This window comes from Cololabis saira, chromosome 10, assembly GCF_033807715.1.
Source record: "Cololabis saira isolate AMF1-May2022 chromosome 10, fColSai1.1, whole genome shotgun sequence".
Classification (NCBI taxonomy): Eukaryota; Metazoa; Chordata; class Actinopteri; order Beloniformes; family Belonidae; genus Cololabis; species Cololabis saira.
In genome coordinates this window covers 21,828,302-21,849,885 of record NC_084596.1, presented here as the reverse complement: position 1 = coordinate 21,849,885, position 21,584 = coordinate 21,828,302, and the positions used below count along the sequence as shown (strand labels likewise).

The window sequence follows — 21,584 nt, the reverse complement described above, 5'->3', positions numbered from 1 at the left end:
ACTGTGTTTAACTGGACATAGAATGAGCTCTTCCACATTTTTTTGAAAGCACCCTGATTTCAGTTGTGAGCTGGCATTTTATAGATAAAAAGAATTTAAAAGCCGGTAAACCTATTCTAGCATAACGTTTCACATAATTATGAACATGTGTCTCAGTAAATTAGGGGCTTTTTATACATCAAATCCTATTACTCTGCGGTCTCTCCCTGCAGCACACAATGTTACTTGAAAACGAAAACTCAAGTGCCCCTCAAAACAAAGGCTTTTGTACAGCCAAGATAATTTATATGCAGACCAGTTAACATTATATAATACACACACACACACACACACACACACACACACACACACACACACACACACACACACACACATACACACACAGCAGATGCAGTTAGATTAGGGTTAAGCTACTACGTGTACACAGATAATGTTACAGCTGTTAACAGTAAACTGTGTTTGAATCTTTTTGCAGAGATGCTAGAATAAACACAGCGAGTAATTTTGAGCCTGAAGGTGCCGCTATTCTTCTGTAAACTCATTATAAAGCAACCCATGCCTTCTGAGGACTGCCAGGAACACACTCTGACACACAAAGAAACAGAGAGAGCATCTGTTTGACCTAAAGACACAAACACTACTACTGTATTCACGTTTTTCTTCCACGCATACACAGCAGTGGCAATGACTGAATGAGGAATTATATTCATTCATATTATAAACAATATTCAACATTAACAGTAAAAAGAAATGGTGCCATTTTCATTTTTATAGAAAGACAACAAAAAATAAACATAAACAAAGTTCACAAACAAAAAAAGTCTTACCGGCGTGAACTACAGATCATACGATGTAACACTGGAGGAGTCACGATTACCTGAGGTAACACTCAGCTCCCTAATGCCCCAGGGAGCTGCACTCTGCTGCTCTACAACTCACACAAGCACCACCGGATAGCATCCTGCTCACGACAAGCTGCTCTCCTCCTTTCTTTCTGCTTCCTCTTCCTCCCTTCCACTCACACAGCCGCCCCAGTGTCCGTCTCTGTCTCTCACTCTCCCTCCCTCGCTGCAGTCAAGCCAAAGCACTTTCTCTCAGAGGTTACCACGGTGATCTGAATCCCTGTATTACTGAGCTACTCCAGCAATAGGTTGCGAGGGGTGAGAAAGCAGCAGAAGAGAGAGGGTACCCAAAAAAGGAGGGAAGGAAGGAAGTAAGGAAGGAAGGAAGGAGGCTGGCAAAGGAACAAGACTAATAGAGAGGAGAAGAAAAGGCCAGGAGAGATGTAAAGGTGACTAAAGTGGAGTAGAAGGCTTTTTAAAGGCTTGTAAGAGCAGCCAATTGGTCCAGGATAACCAATCATCGTGAGTAATCATTAGATGTATGTTTTAGATGCATCTGTAAGACAAAGCAGCGCTCCTTTTTCCTCATCCCACCTCCATTCACTCCAGAATCATAAAGCGGCACTTCTTGTCTTTCATCCTTTCATCAAACACACGACTGCATTCATCTTGTAGCTTTCTAGTCCTCAAAACCAACAAGCACATGCACACAAATTAGACCATGCACACTGGCACACATATAAAACACAAAGCTCCTTTTACAATGAGCTGGATCAGACTCAAAAGAGGACAACCTCAGGCTACGTTTTCTGCTTTGTGTCCGCTGTCCTAAAATAGACGCTGGATAGGGAGCCGGAGTGCACTTAATTGTAACACAAACACACTCTGAGCGTAGTAAGACCGCGCACAAGCGTTGATAACCAATTATTGTCTCGTCTCAATTTTATGTGTCCCTGAAGAGATGGAATGGAGATACTGTGATTGATTCAGTGAATCAAATATTTTTTCATCCAAACTTAAGAGGTCGTATTCTAAACCTGAGATATAAAGCTCTTACTCATGCTGTAATCATGTTGATGAAAGCAGTAAAACCTCCGGAATAAAGATTTTGCAAATATATTCAGTAAGAGGGCTCCTGAGTATTAACCAATGCATAACAAATAAGAATAATACAAATCAGCTAAAAGATTTCATGCATAAAACAAATCAATCTAACTACTAACATTATTGCACATGTATTTACAACAGCAGATTTTATGTCTCAATTTTAACCTAATCTTCATAACCATCCATTGAACTGCAGAATAGAGTTTAGAAGAGAATAAAGCCCTGAATGGCCTTCGCATCTTAAAGGTATTATTGTTTCAACAGAACATTTTGCTCTCACGCTGCGGGGTTACTTGGGGTGTAACAGGAGGTGGGGCCATCAGCTATTAGAACCAACTGCTAGGTCAGGTTTGGGGGAGAGAAGTCTTCTCTACCTTTAAGACTAGGCTCAAAACTTTCATTTTTGATAAAGCTCCCAGTTATGGTCTGGCTTGGGTGACCCTGACTCATCCCATTAACTATGTGCGTCAGGTCTGGACTGCTGGGAGACCTCCCATTACACCTCACTCTACCAGGGTATGGATATACCATTACTGCCATAAATAACTTGTTGTTTATCCTTATTTTTCTTTGCCTCTCAGATACCCCTGGACAAACATTCCTGATCTGTCCTCTCATCCTCCAACTGATCAAGGCAGTTGGAGGTTAAAAACTGCCTTTTCCACCTTGTATCACCGTGTGCTACGTTCACCCAGTCTCACACATACACCCCTTTATATTATATAATTACAGGCAGGCCAGCTGACAGTCCTGCCGGGGCCCCGGACAAAATAATCTAAGATGGGCCCCCCTGCGCCCGGATCTCTCCTTCTCCCTCTTCCTCTCCTCTCCCTCTGCTCTTCAGGTTTTTATACAAGCTAATGGACGTTAACATTAGAGATAGCCAGTTAGGTTAAGTTACAAGGTTGGTAAACGTTGGCTGCAATGTTTCTGACCTTGCTCTACGCTGACTTTATTAATTCTAGCATCACCGTCACCCCCTTTTAAAAATATTTGTGTAGAGAATCTATGAGGCCTCTATTTTCTTCTTCTCTTCTTTTCTTTTCTCTTCTTTTCTGAGCACCGGACTTGTGCTGACCGGACATTTTGACCATTCTAATGTTTGAATTAAATGATAGTATCAAATTTTGATCAGTGGCCAAAACATTTTTGTGTTGGGGGTTCTTGACCATTATTTCAAGGACAATTAGGAAGAAAACAAATAAGCTTTTATTTAACTCAAATACTACATATTTTTTCCACAAATAGGCATATTTTGAAACATTTTGAAAAATGATTCCATAATTTAATGAGAATAAAAAAATAAATACATTTTTTTTTTAAATTAATGAGGGCCCAGTTCTGGGCCCCCCCTACCCTGGGCCGGGACAACAGACCCGTTTGTCCCCCCCTATCGACGGGCGTGATTACAGTACACACTCTCTATATGCATTACGTAACATTTCTAGAGCCATACTACAACCACAATTTTCATAATAACAATGGACAGATTTTCATGTTTGGTGCCTACTCTATATCTAAATAGGCTACTGTGACGCATCCATCTTCAAACCCTTTTTATCCAGCATATTTAAACTATTTAAACTATTTTCACATTACATATACAGCAGCATAATTTCTTGCTCTGTAAAGCAGTTAAGCAGTTATGACATAGCAACAACATAGACAAGTGATGTATGTAGGAGTTTTGCTGTCTGCCTCTGCTCTTTAAATGGCCCATTGTTGAATTGCCTGAGGTGTGTATCTAATAGGTGGAAAATGGCACTGGTGCGTGGTGGATTGCCCTCTTGTGGTTCAAAGCTCAATTACAACACAAGGTTTTGGGTAAATTGTAGACTAAACCAGGGGTTCTTAACCTTTCTGACCTTGGGGCCCAATTTTTTCAGTACAGAGTGGCCCGGGGCCCATTAAATATAAACACTGTATAGCAGGGGTATTCAACTTTAAGAGGTCCATTTAGAGAAAATTTACTCAAGCGAAGGTCCAGAACATCATAATATATATATATATATATATATATATATATATATATATATATATATATATATATGTGTGTGTGTGTGTGTATATATATTCAAGTAGTAGTTGTATCAACATCTGCATCTGACTGTTATATTAAAAAAAGTACATATTTGCCAATTAACATGTTTAACTTGAATTAAACATATTTTTTTCTCTTAAAAATAAAGTAGATTTTATTTTATTTTTCAAATGCTATCTTATTTTATTTCTCTACCAGCAGTTTGAATTTCCCCTTTTCTTTGTTAATTGTCTCAACACATTTTTATACTAAATTAATATAAACACATCTTAACAATTTAAGGTTCAGGTTCAGGTTCTCATATGCATGTGGAGGTGCTCATTGATGAGCCTGAAACGATATTTATTTTAATTATGTTCACTGTGGAGAAAGCTGCTTCACAGCTGTATCTGGACCCAAACATGGGTGTTTTAAGATGCTCAGCTTATTTTTCTGTGACTTCAGTTCAGACTTGAGTGGATATGTTTGATGAAAAACTTTGTGTTTTGTTTCCGTGGCGTTTCACTTTCGCACTTTGAACGCCCCGGTCTCTGAACGTATGAGACACTGGTTTTGTCCCAGTGGGAAGACTGAACAGGATGAATCTGTCCATTCCGGGTTGCATATTTAAAAATACAGCGAGGACAAAACTTAGTTTGATTTTACCTTAAGTTATTTACATTAATACGTTGTCAGGACTCAGTGTGTCGGGTTCATCCGAGCCTGATCAGCTGCGACGGGCACAGCCCGCACCGCAGCTCTCTGGTCGCGCTGCAGCAGTTACTTTCCGATGCTTTTTCGAAAGCCCGAACAGTCCAGTCCAGCAGACATGACAGCCCACGCATCTACATCTACCATCCTTCAGCAGTAACGACGGAGCCCACCGCCCGAGCGGCAGCCTCAGCCGACCTCCCCGGCCGCGGGGACGCGCCGGGATAAATGAGCACGCCGCGCTCGCTCGCTCTGGGCGCAGACCCAAGTAATCGATCCCTAATCCTGGCGGATCTAAACCTACTCTGTGCAAAATGAAGGATTTTCTCTGTAAAGACACACCATTTCTCTTACTATTACACGTACAGCTAGCTGAGTGTCTTCTTCTCCTCATTTGGTTGGGAGTTGCTATGCAGTCCCGCGGCCCTCGCGGCCCACACGTACAAAACTGAATTTTTTTTGGCGGCCCACTAGATGGCGCTCGCGGCCCAAGTGTGGGCCGCGGCCCTATGGTTAAGAATCACTGGACTAAACCATCAAGTACCGACTCTAGCTGAATTTTTCTCTCCCTCCCTCCCATTCCCTTGATTTCCATGCCTCACCTCCCAGAGGCTCTTAAACTCCCTCTGTTCAATCCGGAGAAGCTCGCTGGTCTCTCTGCTGACAATTGTAGCGTGACGAGGCGTGTTGTCCAGGATAGACTCCCCGAAGGCCGTCCCGATGCCCAGTGTGCAGATAGTGACTGCATCCTGCATACAGACATGAAAAAAATCTTATTTCTGAGCTTGGGCTCAAGTGGAGCGCAATGCATTGCAATAAGTAATATAGGTATGCAAGTACAGTATATTTAAATATGCAACAAATATTTTGTATAAGAAATATCTTGTGTGCTTTATATAAATGAATAATCTGGGGATTAGCTGATGTATCTATCCGTACAATTCATTGATTTTGACATATTTTCTGAGTGCCATGGAAACCTTTTCAGCTGTCCAAACTGGTGTTTCAAATATAGCCACAGAAACTAGGCCACCAATATCTTTCTAGGGCTACAGACATGAAAAGGACATATCACAATTAAGCAGCTCCTTACACTAGGAAGAAGCTGCTTTGACATTTAATTTTTCCTCTCTGTGTACCCCGTTTTTACACTTCTGAGAAAAGCCCGTAGGGTGTAGCTGTTAGAGGATTTGTTTTCTGTGCTGTGGCAGCTTCACTCCACCATTTAAGGAGGAAGATACAAACTACTGTACTAGAACAATGTCTGTATTGAGTAAAACGTAAAAGACAAGCTCTCTAACACGAGGAGCACTTGCAGCCTTGCCTGGATGCTGATAGAGGAGATGATACAAACAGCTCAGCACAGGATGGGGACAGCACCACATGTAACGCTTCAGAGGTCGATTGCATGAACTGATTAAATGAATCTTACCTGGTGGTTGGCGGTTTCTGACACTTTGACATCCAAGGAGCCGGACAGAACAGCATACCAACTGGTTCCTATGTCCCCCTGTCGAAACACTGCAGACAGTGCTAAACATTAAACAGAATTTTGAAGCACCACCTTTCATTTAGTGCACGTGTAACAGATTAATTAATTCACAAGAACATCAACCATGCTCAGATGAACTTAAATACATATTACTCATTTTACACAATTCTGCTTAGGGAGATTTTCACGATAATCACAATATAAGGATTGTTTTTTGTTTTTGTTGTTTCTTTTGGAGTTTTTTTTGCAGCAATTGCATTTGAATTGGTGAGAAATCAACTGACTGCTACTGAAAAACTACCACTAAAAGCACCACAAAATAAAATTGCTGTCATATGTGATGTTGACGCGACAGCTGATGAAACCACGGAGGACTAGTGTCACTGGTGAGCTTCAGGCTGCCCAGAGCAGAATAAACGTAGCCATGCAAATGAATGTCCGTCATTTCACAGCTGTGCATTTGCAGCAATAGTACAACACAACTGGGGATGGAGCAGCCTGCCTTTAACCAGGTCAGGCTCGTGCATCTACTCTTCAACATAATTCATCAGAAAGCAGCATAAACAAAACAAATGTACCGTTTCTGCCGTGACCTTGTATTTCTGAATATTCTGAGCTTTGTACCCCCCCTCCTCGCAAAAAAAAAGACAAGAAAATAACTGCTAAATGTTTAAAAAGGATATTCTATAGTGTTAACTTTAAAATCAGCTAAAATAAATATTGTTTTATCACTAAATAAACGTATTGTGAAAAATATCATATAGTCATATAATATAACTATTATATAACAGAAGAGACGCATTGTGCATTTTTTTTATTTTCATGTTAAAATACGAGTTTCAATAAAATACTATTTGATAGTTTGTAGGAAGTTTCCTCCAGTTTTCTATCTCTCGTGTCTACACTACACTGGGCTTCCATCCTGTTCATGTCTTGCAATAACTGCATATGGCTTCACTGTCCTATGTTATACATTTAACAATAAAGAAACTACATCACTGAGCAACAGTGGAAAGCACAGTAGAGACTCAACAAAGTAATGATGGAAGAGGAAGGGAAGGGCCGAGTAAGAGACTGAACAAGATTAATCTTTGACAGTTTTTAAAATCCTTTTCACCTCCTCATCTATAATCAAACTGTCTAAAAGCCACAAATGTTCCATTTTATTTTGAAAGAACTTTTCCTGTTGTGTAGCGTCCTCTGTTATCCCCTGTCCTGATCGTCTCCGTCTCGTTCCCTTCAGTTTTTAATCAGTCTATTGACTGTTGTCTCATTCCTGCATGCTAGATTGTGGTGGTACGGTCAGTGTTCTTCCTGTGGTTCTTCTCATGTTCTGTCCAGCATTTCCTGTACTGTTTTAGATATTTCTTTGTTTTTTATTTCCTTCTTCATTGCCCATTTTTGGTTATTATTATTTGACTATTATTTGGCCTCGATGTACTCCTGCGTTTGCTTCCTCTATATCTCCTCCATGACAAGTGCAGGAGCATGCCTGTCTATTTTCAAGAAGCTCTTGAAACCCCATCTCTTCTGAGAATACCTTCTCTGTTAACAAATCTATTGAGCATCACTCCTAAAAGCCACTTACCCTCACTTCTCCTTTCTCTCCTCTACTTCCATCTGCCTCCCCTCTCCTACTTCCATCTCCTCCAGTTTCTCTTCACCTGCACCTATACGGCTATCTCTTCACTACTCACTGCCCCCTTCCTTTTCAGAGGATTGCCACTAATGCTTAGACTTTACAGTCTCGCCCTATGGCAGTGTTTTTCAGTTGTTGATGTTGGATAAGATTTGATGGTACAATTAAACTGGAAATTCAAGTACTTTGGCTGGAAATTGTGTTGCATTTCAAATTGTCCCCACAAAGTCATAACTACCTTTAAAGAAATCCAAATGTGATGTCATTAGCATGGTTGTTTGTGTACTGTATCTGCTCGGTTCTTCATTGGTTTCATTTCATTGGTTGCTAGATATCTTTACTGCTGGTATAGATGGAAGGATTCACAGATCACAAGATTTACCACAAAGAAAACATAAAACACTACTGTACAATTATGTAAAAGAGAAAATATAGCCTCTTTCTATTGGATATATATCTATTGGATGTTTTATGTGTCAGGGTATAATTAAGAATCATAAATTCCTTAATCTTACCTGAAGGGTGTTATTATCTAGTTTAATGCTACCCAGCCTTTCTTAGAGCACGCTGGCTGGAGAAAACACTAAAGCCACAATCAAAGATGCAATTGAGACTAATATGGTAACGATAAGGACAATCGCAGCTTTCTACTTCACCACCCTCTCACATAGAAGGGGTGACGTGTCATTTGATGGATCGCCTGCAAACATTTCACCTTCCTCTCATTAATTCATAAGAAGAGCTGGTTGTGTGAATCGAATAGTGTGAAGAATGGGGAAAAAAAACTTGAGGAAACCATGGCAGAAAATGATTATCTGTGAAAAGTGGAACGTTTATAAAGGTCTAATTCAGACTTCTCAAACTTAGGACCCGTGGGCCACACCTGGCCTGCCTCCGTATTTTACCTGACCTGCGAGAACAGGCAAAGATAACTGCATACGTTCAAGAAAATTTTATACTGCTGTAAAGACATACACAGACCATAATGACCTATCCCAAAATACGACTTGATTTTGTTACAAACTACAAAAATGTCCAAGAAAAGAAAAACTTACGAAAAGGGGGAACAATATGTTCAAGCAAAAATATGTTTCTGGCTAATCGAGACGAGCCAGTTGTTTTTTCTTTGTTTTGTTTTTTTACAGGCCTGAAGGCAGACATGTCCATCACAGATCTACAATGAATATTAATGTACACGCGTCGTTAATAGTAAAATGGGGATGGAAATATATAACATGACCATAAGAAAAGTAGATAACATTTAAGTAGTGTTGAAGCTGCTGTACAACTGGCCCTTTGACTCTAACCATAATGCTGATGTGGTTGAAAGAGTGTGACACCTCTGCTGTCATGTAATTCAATGCACTGTCAGTGCTGTTACTTATCTAGTGCAGCTGCACAAAAAGATCTTAAACTTTCAACTTGATTCTCTTTCAGTTTGTGTTTTTTTACCACCTTATTCTATATCCTATTTTATAATCTGCCTTCCTATTATATCAAGACTCATAACCTAGGTCGTTAAACTGTAAAGCCTTTTGGGATGATGTAATGCAAGTTATGAAATATTTGGAGAAACTGGTGCAGTCACATCATTGCCAACCTTCCACAAGCCCTGGATTGGAAACATTTTGCATGTGTATGGTCTGCCAACTGCACAGTTGCAAAGAAGAAGGTGCTCCAGGGAGTAATCAATACAGCCAATAATTATTATTGGCTGCTCTCACCCCACCTTGGAAGAACTTTATGTTACCCGCTGTATAAACAATGCGAAGAATGTCCTCCAAGACCCAGCACACCAAGGACACTGTCTGTCTGAGCTGTTGCCCTCAGGCAGGGCAAGAGATGCAGGACAATTAGAGGAAGGACAAACTGACAAAAAAACTGTTTTTATATCAGGGCAATAATTGCCATTAATGCTAATACGTATGTATTACCATCATTACGTATGTTTCCATCACGCCTACCAAATATCAAAAAAGAAATCCTGTAATGGAAATGGCAGTAATTCTAAAAAACTGAATAATAAAATACCTTTTTACGGTTCCATGAGGTGGGTTTTCAGGCGATTCGATAATCCACATATTCACAAAAGTGTAATGGAAGCGCTTTTTGTGAATTTACACTCCTCTGGCAGCGCTGGATGTGACATGCCCCTTAGTGGCAGGACGGGGACAGAGTTCTGGGGGTCCTTTTGGACCCAAGGGCTAGGGTGTCCTAGGATTAAATACATTTTACTTCTTCCTGCCCCTTTTCAGACATGTCAAACAGGATTTATCTGTAATATGTGTTGTTATGCGAGTTTTGACATGTCTGGTATTATAATTAATAAATGAAATGAATTAAACTGAAATTTAATAAAATCTAAAGTAGGCCTCATTAAAAATCTAGTTTCCAGCTGTTTTGGGCCTCATTAATACGATGTAGTTGTCCTGTAACACCACTTCATCATTATGCATTACATAAAAGCTTTGCCTCTGAATAATCACTTGAATGATCATCCGCTGCCTTCATCATCTGACTGTTTTCTCCACAGCTGTAGCGGCAATAGCAATAATTTATCAAATAAAGATGCTTCGGTCCATTTTCTTCATCGTTGAGATTTCTCTTTCCGTTGTTTTCAAGAGAAGTCTCGCAGGGTTAGGGTTAGCTACACAGACAGTTACGAGAATTACATTTTATCGAAAAACAGTGATCATTGGAAACACAGACCCCCGCGGCGGGGGCCCCGCAACGCTGCCTTTATCAAACTTTCAGGGATTTGATTTTCTTTTGCGCAAAAGTGTCATGGAAACGCAGCTATTGGCTGCTACGAGTTGTGTCCATCTCACAACACGCAATGTAGCGCAAACAGTTTGTTTCTGGACATTACACGGTTATACAATTTAAAGGCAGTCCTGGTTATCTGCCCCTCTGGTCCCAGCTGTTACTCTATTAAAACCAGATGGTTGACAAGCAGAGTGGAAGCAGCTGGTCCATTTACTGAACCACGGCTCCACAGCTCCCCCTACAGCTGAGGCATCAGTGTTCAGACTAAATTAATACATTATATTAATTAATTCACTAATTCCCTTCCAGGGATTAATAAAGTATTTTCTAATTTAAATTAAATTTGAATAGACTTGTTAACACCAATTTCCTTCAGATGTCTTTAGAGTCATTGTGAACATGGTAACTTGTGCCACAGGCATAAGTCCTCCTCCCAAAAAAAATCTTTTATAATCCCAGAGAACTGTGTGTGTGTGTGTGTGTGTGTGTGTGTGTGTGTGTGTGTGTGTGTGTGTGTGTGTGTGTGTGTGTGTGTGTGTGTGTGTGTGTGTGTGTGTGTGTACACACATGTACGTACATGTGATGCCTTTCTCCAGGCATTCATAGAAGGCACAGGCACAGATCTGTAGTAAGAGTGGAGGTGGAAACCTCTGGAAGGCTTTGACCTCTCTGAGTCTTGTCAAAATTATGTCCACATCCTCCCCCGAGCGCTCCGATGGCCTGTGTGCAGAGAAGACCCGCCATTAAAAATGCAAAAAAAAAAAAAAAGATTAAAAAAATTGTACATAAGTGTTTTTGCAAAGCTAATTTAGGAGATTATGTAACATGTTCATTGTGATGGATTATTTTTCCCATACAAGTGCACTTCTGCCTAAGGGATAGGAAATCAAACAAAACCTCGCCTTGTTCTTTGATTAGTCATAGCTAATGTGAAACAGCTGCAATTAGGAGTCTATGACCTATATGCCAGGAGAAAACCAGTAGCACCATCCTTTCAGCAGGAGGGTTGCTTAACTGCTACTGTATAATAGTTGTCTTGTGTGTGTGCGAGTGTGTGTGACAGAGTGAATGCAGGCTTCATTGTTGCGCCTAGTGTCCAAGTGAGGAAAGCTGCAAGCACCATCTCATCCACACATCCACCCCCAACATTCACCACTTCCTCCCACTCCCACTGGGCGTTGATGTTAAGCTCTCTTACTTCTGCTATTACTGATACACTTAAATCTGAACATGCTCACAATTAAGTTGTACAAGGGCACGAAGACACAGGACCACACAGAAGTATGATCTGAGAGATTAAGACTTTGGTACTGAAATGTGGTGGACACGTTACAAAGCCTACACGTCTCACAGTAACACACACCGCAGTTAGAAATGCCCCTTCGCTTATTGTATCTTTGCTAGTGAATCATGCTGTGCGCGTGTGTGTTCATACAGAAAAGCTAATGCATCGAAGGCTCCTTCCTTCACAGATGAGAGACTGTCTATTCTCCGTCTTCTCTCGCCCCCAGCTCTCGTTCTCTTTGTCTGTCTGCCTCACATTTCTCTTATCTGGACCTATTTTTTTCTTGCCCTCTCTGCTTTTGGGGTTTTCTCAGAACAAAATAGGCAAAAATCCCTAAGCTGGCACGATTTACTCCTATCCATTAAGTCCCAAAACTCCCACACTAACCTGTTTATGATCCTTTTGTGTCTCCTTTGCAAGCTCAAAAGCGCGATGACTCACATTCCCTTCACATGTATGTTGAAGGCAGTAACACACACAAATAAACTGTATTTTTGCCACTAATCAATGGATTGTCAACGGCACAAGGCTGCCACATGCTTGAGTGGATACAGTTTATTCTTTTTCTCAATGACATTTGTCTCTGACTCATAATCCCCCTACTGCTTGGATATTGGCTCTTGGTGCTCAGACAGTGCATCACATCCATCATATCAGTGAACGATGGGTCATTTATATGTTTTGTTTCTTTTTCAGTCGGGGGATTCCTACACGTTACGTAAGAAATAGAGACAGGGAGGTGAATTGAAAAAAAAACTGCAAAGGTCTGACAGTTACAGTCCTGTGTTAAATTGTCGCTCTTTTTCAGAGCCCCGTTATGGCCGGGTCCTTAAATGTCTGAAGGAATCTTCAACCCTCGCTGGTGCGAGACGAATGTGACCTGAGAGGTGATCACCTTGCATCACTCCCCATCCTTCCATCTTTCTTCTTGCCCCCCCGCCCAACTGTCAATGTCAGCAGAGATCTCAGCTTTCAACCACAAATTATGGCAGAGCACGCGCACAGACACACACACACACACACACACACACACACACACATACAGGATTTACACTGAATACAAAACTGAGAAACACCAGAAGGTTCTGCAGACTGTTTCAGGGAAAACCCCATCTGGTAAAATTCACTGTTTTTAGATAAATAAATCACAGGTTGACTTGTGTCAACTGAACAAAAACACACTTCTTAATCTGCAGATTAAAAAAAGCATGTTATAAGCTTTTTTCCACAAGTTGACATAAATTCCAAGTTTTAGCTTTATGACCTGAGTTTTTGTTTTAAAAATGTCTTCTAAAACCTAAAGTTTTAAGGAAAATCACAATCTGTCTATTGCAACCTTTTACTTTTCAACTGATGAAGAAACTAAAAACATGAAATAAAAATAGCCATTTCTTATGCACTTTTGTTGTAAATTATTGGTTTTTGCCATCAGGTTTATGATGCTTTTGTCAGAATATATCAGAGATACAGTTGGTCAGCTCCCCTTTCAACCCTGTGTTAACAGCTGTGCTCATGGCAGTGTGTTTTGGCGGGTGGAATGAGCCACCCAACTCCACTGCTTGATTTGAGATTTATCTAACAGCTTCATCCCACCAGGAAAACAAAACTTTGGACATACAACCCTATTCATTCATGTAAGCATATACGAATGCCAAGCCTGAGAGCTCATCCTACCACACAACAAACTAGAAATAGTTGATTGGTGATTTTTTAATTGAATAAACAGTATTTACCCTCTCTGCAACTACGGCACAGAAAGTTGGTATTGATCTCTCTTATAGGCACAGTGTTGTTTCAAGTCAAGCAATGGACGGGTCTATGTTGATGCACTGCACCACTTTTAGGAGTTAAATCTCAAACTCACTTTCACTCTGTTCATCTGTGTTTCGTTTAAGATTTAAGAGGCTAAGTTTAATAAACATTACTTATATGTAAGATGTCCAACTAATAATAAAAAATGGTTGAAATGCTGAGCATTGGTGGTACTTTCAGTAATAATGGGACATCAGAATTTCCAACTACCCACTAGGGAAAAAAAAAGAAGGACTGGTAGAGCATTATCAGAGTATGTTTTTCTTAAGTTTACTGAGCCATGCAACTGCTGATGAGGATTTGCTGTTACTATCAAAGACAGAAAGCAAGCCCACAAGAGTTTAACGCCTTTCAGCTCTTCAACTCCTGGGTAAATTGATTACAGCGTGATCGGAGAGCGAAGTTGGGTGGACATAAAGATGAAGAAGCTGGGTAATTCTGCTTTAATTCGAGCTAATGACAAAACATTACCCAGACAATCCGTATTGTTCATTTCATGAGATATTTTTGGAGTCAGGTAGCTCCCAGCAGAGTGATCATGGGTTTTTTTTTCCCCTTCATATCTACAGTTTGTCAGATAGTATTCAGTTCAGAATCTCAAATATACTCTTATATATAATATACTCTAGTGTAACAGTCTATAAGATCAAATCTCTTTCAACACCTATCTTCCTACATACGATCAACCCAAAATCCTGATCCCTTTATTAACCAGAAAAATAAAGCCCAGATTCCAATCTACTTAACCATAATTACAAACACAACATTAAGATATCACTCATCCAACTTTAAAATATTAGCCTATATAATCTACATATGGTCCCTGTGATGGACCGGCAACCTGTCCAGTGTGTTCACCACCTCTCACACAAGTGACAGCCGGGAAAGGCTCCAGCCTCATTATCATTTGCTAATCTGTAAACGGCCATCGGTGCTCCAACCTTTAATATACATATTTTTTGTTTGTTTGTTTTAAGTAAAAGAGACATTAAAACCAAGATTTAATCTGGACCAGTGCTGTTCGTGTCCCAACTGGACCATCAGTCATGCCTAGCTAGGGCAACATCGTGAAATCCTATCTTACATGTTGCATTCAGTGGCAACAAATGGCTTTGGTATAGGCAGTCAGACCTTAACCTCAGTTATTATTATACTACTCACCACTCCTCTGCTTCACTCCTCATTTCCTCACATCAACACTTCTTGTTGATGAAAGTGCCCCAACACACACACACACACACACAGCCCTGGATATTGATTCAATAAGAGCAGGATAGTTTAAGAGCACCGAGTACTCCACAGTTCCTGTCCCATTCTTCTTCCACCCACCACTGTAGACTCACTGAATATGGTTCAAGATAAACAGCACTGAATCACTTTTGTGTGCATATTTAAATCCTCACCAGCGTAACAAAATTAATTTGATATTAGAGTTGGCCAAATTATCCTAAGATAAACACCATGCCCTTAAAGTTTACAAAAATAAATAACTAAGCAATTATAATTTGAAAAAAGACAAATCAGCAAAATAAAACTATTCTATAAAAATATCAACGTAAAAATGTCCTACGGTTCATCTTACCAACTGAACATATTTGGTCATATTATTTTTAAAAAGCTAAACGTTGCCTTTTCCATTGCAGTTTGAACAAAATTATAAATTTGAAGATGCCACAGAATTGAGAGGTATTTTTACAATATGTTTTTGATAATTTCAGAAAGCAATTGTTAACTTAATCAACGACTAAAGTTGCTGTTAGCAGTAGCCTCTTTCTCCAACAAATCTATGTGGAAAAAATGTTACTGTAAACTGTATTTAGATCACCCATCAAGTCTTAATCCAGGTGTGGAAGAAAATACAAGATGGTAGCTTCAGGTTGCCAATGGTAACATGATGATGCGTCTCCACACAGTGTGTGGGTGTGTGAGCTGTGGGGTGCATGGCATATATACCATTGTTTGTCCACCATCTGCAGCACTTAATACACAACATGCCTTTATCTTGTTTATTTACATTCCCCTCAGATGCCATATCCTTTGACACAGTATGTTTGTAAATTGGTACACACTTGATCGGGCACAGCATGGACATAAAGACCACAGCCTTCAAGCCATAAAGACAACAGAACTTAATTGAGCTGTGAGTCATGTGGTAGATTGTTTGGCTGCTGAATCATGTCAGACCAGACAACCTGGTCCTCAGCAACGTGATGGTCACATATGCTATATATTTATATATAGAGAGAGACTGGGCTGATTTGCCTTTAACCTTTACTCACAATTTGATAAAATCACCAACACACGCGCCACAGTTGTCTTTTCAATATGTATGAGCGGTGTGAGGAGAGAGGCGAGCCATGTGCGTCTCCCCTGCATCCCTCATGCAGCAGCACCGCCGAACCTCGAGGCCACCAACGCCTAAAGGGGGATTTATGCTTCTGCGTTAAATCGACGCAGAACCTACGCCGTACCCCACGGCGTAAGGTACGCGGCGACGCACAACGTACGGTGCGTGTTTCCGCGTACCCTACGCCGTAAGTCTGCGTTGGTGTAACGCGGAACCATAAATCATCCTTTATTACGCCTTTCTGACCGGAGACTCACACAGCAGGATATGCTTTTAAACACGGCGTGTGCGCTTACACGCCTCGGTGTGGGAATAACCTGCGCAATCCAGTGTAATAAGAGCTAGAAATAATGAGTAAAATATATGGAAGCGGCTTTTTTTTTTGTTTTTTTTTTCCATCCATGCACACTTACAGTGTACACGCAGCGGTCGCCGGTTCAGATGCATCACGTTGGAGCGGATGAATGAGGGGAGTCGAGGATGCGGCGGTGCGGGCGAGGGTCGTGTAGTGTTGTGGTTCTGACCCACCTTTTATCCAGACAGCAGATCCACTCCGCCGACTGGGAGGAACTGGGGGACGTCTGCACTGCGACCATCTTCCCCCGGCTGCGTGTGGCAGGGATGTGGCTGGGATGCTGCCGGTCGTCGGTGGTCGTTAATGAACCGGAGCCCCCCCCTCCTCCTCCTCCCCTCCCCTCCAGCCGCCTCACACGACCGTCAGCAGCTGGCCATGCCGGCATCCCATCACTTCTCATTAATACGCTTTTTTTTTGTTGAGGACGAGAGGATAAAATACAGACAGCAACAATGGTAGGAAGGACAATGCTTGTGACAAATAAAACACCCATCCCTATAATTACCTTGATCAAAACAGACTACCCAGCATGTGCACTTACCTTGCAATATGACGCATAAATGTATATTTCAGGCATTTTGGGTTAGTGAGATCATACAAATGTGTTGGTATATTCCACAATGGTCACTGACAACAGACAAAAGTAATAATAAACAATTAAAGCTGCAAGCAGCGATGAACGGGCCCTCGCGCGTGCGATTTTCACCAATAAAAGTCAAGGACTAGAAAAACTAAGTCCGATGACACCACCCATGACTCTTTATGTCAAACCATTCAAAAGTTATGGCAGAAAGTAGGAACTATCAAATATCGACCAATCAGAAGAAGGGGCGGGGCTAATTTGCATCAATTATGGCCATGGACTCAAAACCGAGTCCGATGACACCACCCATGAGTCTTTATGTCAAACCATTCAAAAGTTATGGCAGAAAGTAGGAACTATCAAATATGGACCAATCAGATGAAGGGGGGGCGCGCTTTTTGGCGTCTATCGTTGCCACGGTAACGCTTTTGACTGAGAAAAAATGTGCGTCGTCGCAGGATCTAGATGCACATTTTGATGTATAACACCTGGGTGCACGTTACAGTTCGGGCCGCATTAACGGCCGAAAAAATTGCATAAATTGCGCCAAAATTACACGATTAATTCAAAATGGCCGACTTCCTGTTCGGTTTCGGCCATGGTGCCAAGAGACTTTTCTTTAAGTTGCGACATGATACAGTTACCGATTTTCGTGCATGTACGTCAAACTGTATTGTGGGGCTTGAGGCACAAAGTTTTCTAGGGGGCGCTGTTGAACCATTAGGCCACGCCCATTAATGCAAACCATTAAATATAAAAAATGTTGCCAAGCCTGGCTTGCGTGCAAAATTTGGGGACTTTTGGGGCACGTTTAGGGGGGCAAAAAGGCCCTAATTTCGTCGGAAGAAGGAGGAAAAAAATTCCTACAGATACAATAGGGCCTTCGCACTGTAAGTGCTTGGGCCCTAATAAATGACTGAGAACTGAATAATGAAAAGAGTGCCCTGTTGGCATTTCAGTCATTCTGCTAAGTCATCACGCTGCTGTTCGGCATCATGGTGTGTGCCACACTGAACATGGACATGGGAGAGTAAAGGAGAGAGTTGTCTAAGGAGATCAGAAAGAAAATTATGGACTCTTTGTTAAGAGATTATAAGACCATCTGCAAACAGCTTAATTTTCCTGTGACTACAGTTACACATGTCGGGTTCCACTGGACTCTAGTAAACCTCCTTGGACATTGCTACAAGATGAAAATTGATGAAAAATTGAAGAGACAGATAATACAAATGGAAAAATTTCAAAGTGATTCAAGGAGAACTCGAAGGTCAAGGTTACATTTGTGTCACATCACACCATTCACTGTTGTTAGCTAAAATTGATTCAACTGAAGACGATTGAAGAGGATTCTGAAAGAAACTCATGAAGAAGAAAAAAAGCCAAACTGGAACAACCACACTTCAACAAAAAGACTCAAGCTGCTGTGAAAATGCAGGAGACTGACTTATACTCTTGGATTGCTTTGCTGCATTTGGTACATAGTTTGATCAGGAGTGGACCAAAATACCTGTCTACAGATCAAAGTCTCATTGACAGCTGGTAATTGATGGATTTCAGCGATTGCCTAAAAGGGTTGTGCTACAATATATAAAAGAATAATTTTTGCCCAGGCCACTTCGTTAGTGCTTTTTTTATTTTTTTTTAGTAGCTCTGCACCTCAATTTAACCACAGTTGCACATAAACACGCCTAAAGTGTATATGCAACCAGTGTCACGCTACACTTACTCACTTTAAGTTGAATGTCACCAATTAAAATGATGCAAAAAAGTTGCAATGGAAGAGAAAAAAAAGAGAGATGTAAAATAAGGTGGGTCCATGGGTGATGCCATCACAAAGGTGACTCATGGCATAATAATGCACAGCTTGCCTCAGCGCCCTGTCACAGCCTCAACATAAATAATAGAATAATACAAATGTAAAACAACTGTACAAATGCCGTAGGCAGACGTGGATAGACGAGGAGGCTGTAAAACAGCTCTCACTGAGTGGATCAAATTTAAATTAAAAAATCATGTGATCAGAATAAACTCCGAAAAAATTCTATCACAATATTATAATGATGATATCAAAACTGTTGCCTCTAAACATAAAATATGCATCAATGCATGACCAGTGTATCAGCATTTGCATGTTAGCTACCACAGTTGCAGGGGAACAGAAAAAGGGCAAGGAGCCAAAAGGAGGGGATCAGAAGTATTAAGCCGGCCACGTGAGGCAAGATGGGTGAAATAAACTGCATATGAATGCTGCTTCTCTATTCCCCAACGTTAATGTGACTGAAAATGAGTGCAAGATGCAACTCTTGTAGCTTTGAAGAACGCATCTTGTGAAGCAGTGTATAAACAGCAGTGAAGCAGTGTTAGATTTGCCTGTTTTGATTTAACCCAAGAGATCAGAGAGAGGCAGCAGAGATGCATCCAGTCACGGAAGCAGGGATGAAAAGGAAAAAGGGAGTTTCATTCCCTTGAACTGCATATTATGTCCTCATGCATTTGTGAGACCAAAGAGAGGACAAGAGATAGGAGGGAGAAAAAAAAGGTAGAAAAAGAAACAGATTTACATCATTGTCATTGTCTGCACTGCAACAATTTTAGGTTAAACAAATGGATGATGTTGTTTGTTACATATGAATGAGACATGAAGAATGAATCATTATTTTTGCCTCCCAAAACACCTCCAACTTAAATTGTCTTTTTCTCTCTTCATCTAGCACACTGACAAGAATAATGTTATTAGCTCTGCACCAGATGAAGTATAATTTGCGAATATAAGCAGTTTCTTGTTAGCTGTGGGTGGGGATTTATGCCTAGCTGATTGTCAGCTTTATCAATTTGTGTAAAATAACATTACAACACACAACTTTAATACTAGAGCGCGATTGGGAAAGTTTTCACTAGCTTATCACAATAATGTGAGTCACAGCTGTGTCAAAAACTTAAGGTTCTGTTATCTTTTAGGATGATTCATTTTAGAAATGTGGAGAATGGAAGCTAAAATAAAACTGCATGAAAGTAGAAAATAGCTCTGAATTTCATAAAAACACTTACCGTATTTTCTGGACTATAATCCGCACCTGCATATAAGCCGCATCCGCTCTATTTTATAAAAAATAATTAAAAAAAGATATACAAGCCGCACCTGCATACAAGCCGCATCCGATCTATTTAAAAAAAAAAAAAGATATGCAAGCCGCAGATATTTATGTTGTTAGATTAGATATTTACTACATGTACAGAATGATTTTGAACTGTAAATGATGTACATGTATGTACCTAAATACATCCTTTCATTTAACACGGCAGCAACTTTGCTGATCAAAACGGGACAGAACCAAGAGAAAATAACCGGTATTTATTTATCTGTTTGAAATCTGCTTCTACCTACTTCTATCTGCTAAAGAAGAAGTGGCGTATTCTTCTTTGCATTTATTTTGTCTTAGTGTTGATTCTAATTCCGGTTAGAGCTCCCCAAGCGGTGGAAGAAAAATCCACAGAATACCTGCACCTTTGTATAAGCCGCATTGTTCAAAACCTATGAAAAAAGTATTATAGTCCAGAAAATATGGTATTATGTTTAAATAAATATTTTTGTACTTTTGAAGCTTGTATAAAAAAATTAAAAATATACAAAACACTAAAGTCTGTTTCCAAAACACATTCTTGTATAATGAAAGACGTGTATTATATTCAGCAATTAATTCACTGCTTTCACCCCTGCCTTTCACCCAGAGAGCACTGAGATAGGCAGCAGACGCCCGTGACCCTGAATAGGCATAGGCTGGTATAGATACTGGGTGGATTCATAATTCACTATTTTCTTTTCAGTTATGTCCTCATCTGCTAGGGATTATATCATGATGACACACGTCGTTAATACAGTTTGGTCTAGAGGTATTTGGACAACCGTTATTAGATACACCATATACCTAATAAAGTGGCCAGTGAGTTCATAGAGATACTGACAGATTTATTTCATTTCTTAGCGCTTTAATCTATATATATTTTTAAATGGCTTAGCAAATAGCAATTAGGTTAATTTTTTAGCCCCATCATCACTCCATCTGCAACACCAGCTCAGTAAAGTAGGATCAAATAGTTCTTATTCTGTGCTGTGATAATACACAACCTAAACAACCCTTTTGTGAAGATATTCTCAGTGTAAACAGGACTTTGACAGAGACTAATCTTAACCTCCTAAAACTAGGCGTACTCATGTGGACATCACACATTTTGGGCTCTATGTCATAATGTTCAATTTCTTAAGCTCAAAGCAACAAGAAAAAAAACAGCTCCAAGTTTTAGGTTAAAAAACAACATGTAAATCTGATGGTGGAGGAGCAGAAACTTCTGTGAAGTCAGCGTGACCTGTTGCTGGAGGTTGACTGTCTGAGAGGCCCAGTGAATCTCCACTTATCACTTCTTTTTTTGTTTACTTTTCCTCCCATTCCCACTTTCTAGGTTCAAGTTCAGTTGTTTCAGTCACGTCCTTATCGATTCTCCGCCGCTTTTTCTTTTGCACCACTTTGCCACCCACATTAGTATCATTCCCTCAATTTCCTCCTGCGATTCACTTCACTGTCAGCTCTTTCCCCTCCCTCTCTTGGTTAGCCTCATTCACAGGAAGG

The 21,584-nt window shown here is 40.4% G+C and overlaps 1 protein-coding gene across 3 annotated transcripts in view; it reads right to left on the bottom strand.

The window, feature by feature from the left end:
• Nucleotides 1-16,665, bottom strand: part of LOC133451916 (rap guanine nucleotide exchange factor 4-like) — a 32,965-nt gene extending 16,300 nt beyond the window's left edge. The window contains exons 1-4 of one of the 3 annotated variants that reach the window (XM_061731072.1): nt 16,550-16,665; nt 11,155-11,297; nt 6,113-6,213; nt 5,283-5,429 (exon numbers count right to left, since the gene is read on the bottom strand). In XM_061731072.1, coding sequence (XP_061587056.1) covers nt 5,283-5,429; nt 6,113-6,213; nt 11,155-11,297; nt 16,550-16,617 — 459 coding nt within the window. In that variant the 5' untranslated portion in view covers nt 16,618-16,665. Of the gene's footprint in view, nt 1-827; nt 977-5,282; nt 5,430-6,112; nt 6,214-11,154; nt 11,298-16,549 lie in introns of those variants that run through there. The other 2 variants (XM_061731073.1, XM_061731074.1) reach the window with 2 other exon arrangements.
• Between the last annotated feature and the right edge of the window lie 4,919 nt (nt 16,666-21,584).